General features: G+C 41.7%; 1 protein-coding gene across 1 annotated transcript in view; it reads left to right on the plus strand.

The window, feature by feature from the left end:
• itpr2 (inositol 1,4,5-trisphosphate receptor, type 2) overlaps nt 1-1,343 on the plus strand; it is a 96,441-nt gene that overhangs the window by 33,376 nt on the left and 61,722 nt on the right. Inside the window, exons 27-30 of the mRNA XM_015403974.1 lie at nt 317-403; nt 479-604; nt 697-819; nt 936-1,136. Coding sequence (XP_015259460.1) covers nt 317-403; nt 479-604; nt 697-819; nt 936-1,136 — 537 coding nt within the window. The remainder of the gene's footprint in view (nt 1-316; nt 404-478; nt 605-696; nt 820-935; nt 1,137-1,343) is intronic.

A 1,343-nucleotide genomic window follows, 5' to 3' on the forward strand; every position in this document is an offset into this window, starting at 1 on the left:
TTCGGTACCCAGCCCTAGGTATAGAAGTGAGCGATGAAGAGAGGATTTGCATTACATAAGTGTCTATATTTTCCATGTTAGTTTTCATTGCATACAGAACAAAAGAACTTCAGCAAGGTTTGGTGTTTCTGATCCGTATCAGTTGGATGAGGAAATTTCACTTTGATGTCACTTTCTTTATATCACTGTTTTTTTTCAGTTATGCCTTTTTTACCATATTCTAATTGGTGATTACAGAAGGTATTCGGCTGCTGTACCATCTTGCTTTTTGGAGAAATATCGAGCTTTAGTCAGAGTTCCTTCTTTTCTCCACCAGGAGGCTGTTCTAAGTCCGGTACAAGATGGGGAGAGCAAGCCTCAGATGGACAGCAACCAAGAAAACAACTATGACGTTCTTACAAAAGTGAGCATCATGTCCTCATTTTGCTTCTCAGTCTGCTCAGTATTTTACTAAAAAAGACTGATCTTCTATTATTAGATCCTGGAGCGCTTCAGTAGGATGTGTTGCGTGAATAAGAAGAACCGGCTGCAGCTGCAGAGACTGCTGAAGAACATGGGGGCTCACACTGTGGTCCTGGACCTGTTGCAGATCCCCTACGAAAAGGTAACCGTCTAGATCAGCAATCATTCGCTGGTGGTCTCTCTCTGTTTGACCCTCCAACCCTCTCTGCTGTGGTTTGTTTGATTTCCTTCTAGAATGATGAGAAGATGAACGAGATTATGAAGCTGGCTCATACGTTTTTGCAAAACTTCTGCAAAGGAAACCCTGAAAATCAAGTTCTGCTCCACAAGCACCTGAACCTCTTCCTCACTCCAGGGGTTCGTTGACCTCAACATTCTAAGGATCATGTTTTCTTTTCCTTATACTCCAAGTAGACTTTTTAAATGATAATTTTTTTGCTAAATCTGTTATCTCTTTTTTTTTTTTTCCCCAGTTACTGGAAGCTGAGACAATGCGTCACATCTTCATGAACAACAATCAGCTGTGCAATGATATCAGCGACCGAGTGGTTCACCATTTTGTCCACTGCATTGAGACGCACGGACGGCACGTTCAGTACCTCAGGTTTCTGCAAACAATCGTGAAATGTGAAGGGAAGTACATGAAGAAATGTCAGGACAAAGTCATGACTGAGGTAGGAATTTAGCAGTGCATTTATTTTTTTTAAAGTTGTTATAAGGGGTCCTCCACACTACGGAAAAGTTAGAAATAGTTCTGTGTTTGCTAAAAATATTTTCAGGATACGTTTTGGGGGGGAAAACAGTCCTTCCTTCCTTCCTTCCTTCCTTCCTTCCTTCCTTCCTTCCTTCCTTCCTTCCTTCCTTCCTTCCTTCCTTCCTTC

Source organism: Cyprinodon variegatus, unplaced genomic scaffold (assembly GCF_000732505.1).
Source record: "Cyprinodon variegatus isolate N-32 unplaced genomic scaffold, C_variegatus-1.0 Scaffold35, whole genome shotgun sequence".
In the NCBI taxonomy this organism is placed as follows: domain Eukaryota; kingdom Metazoa; phylum Chordata; class Actinopteri; order Cyprinodontiformes; family Cyprinodontidae; genus Cyprinodon; species Cyprinodon variegatus.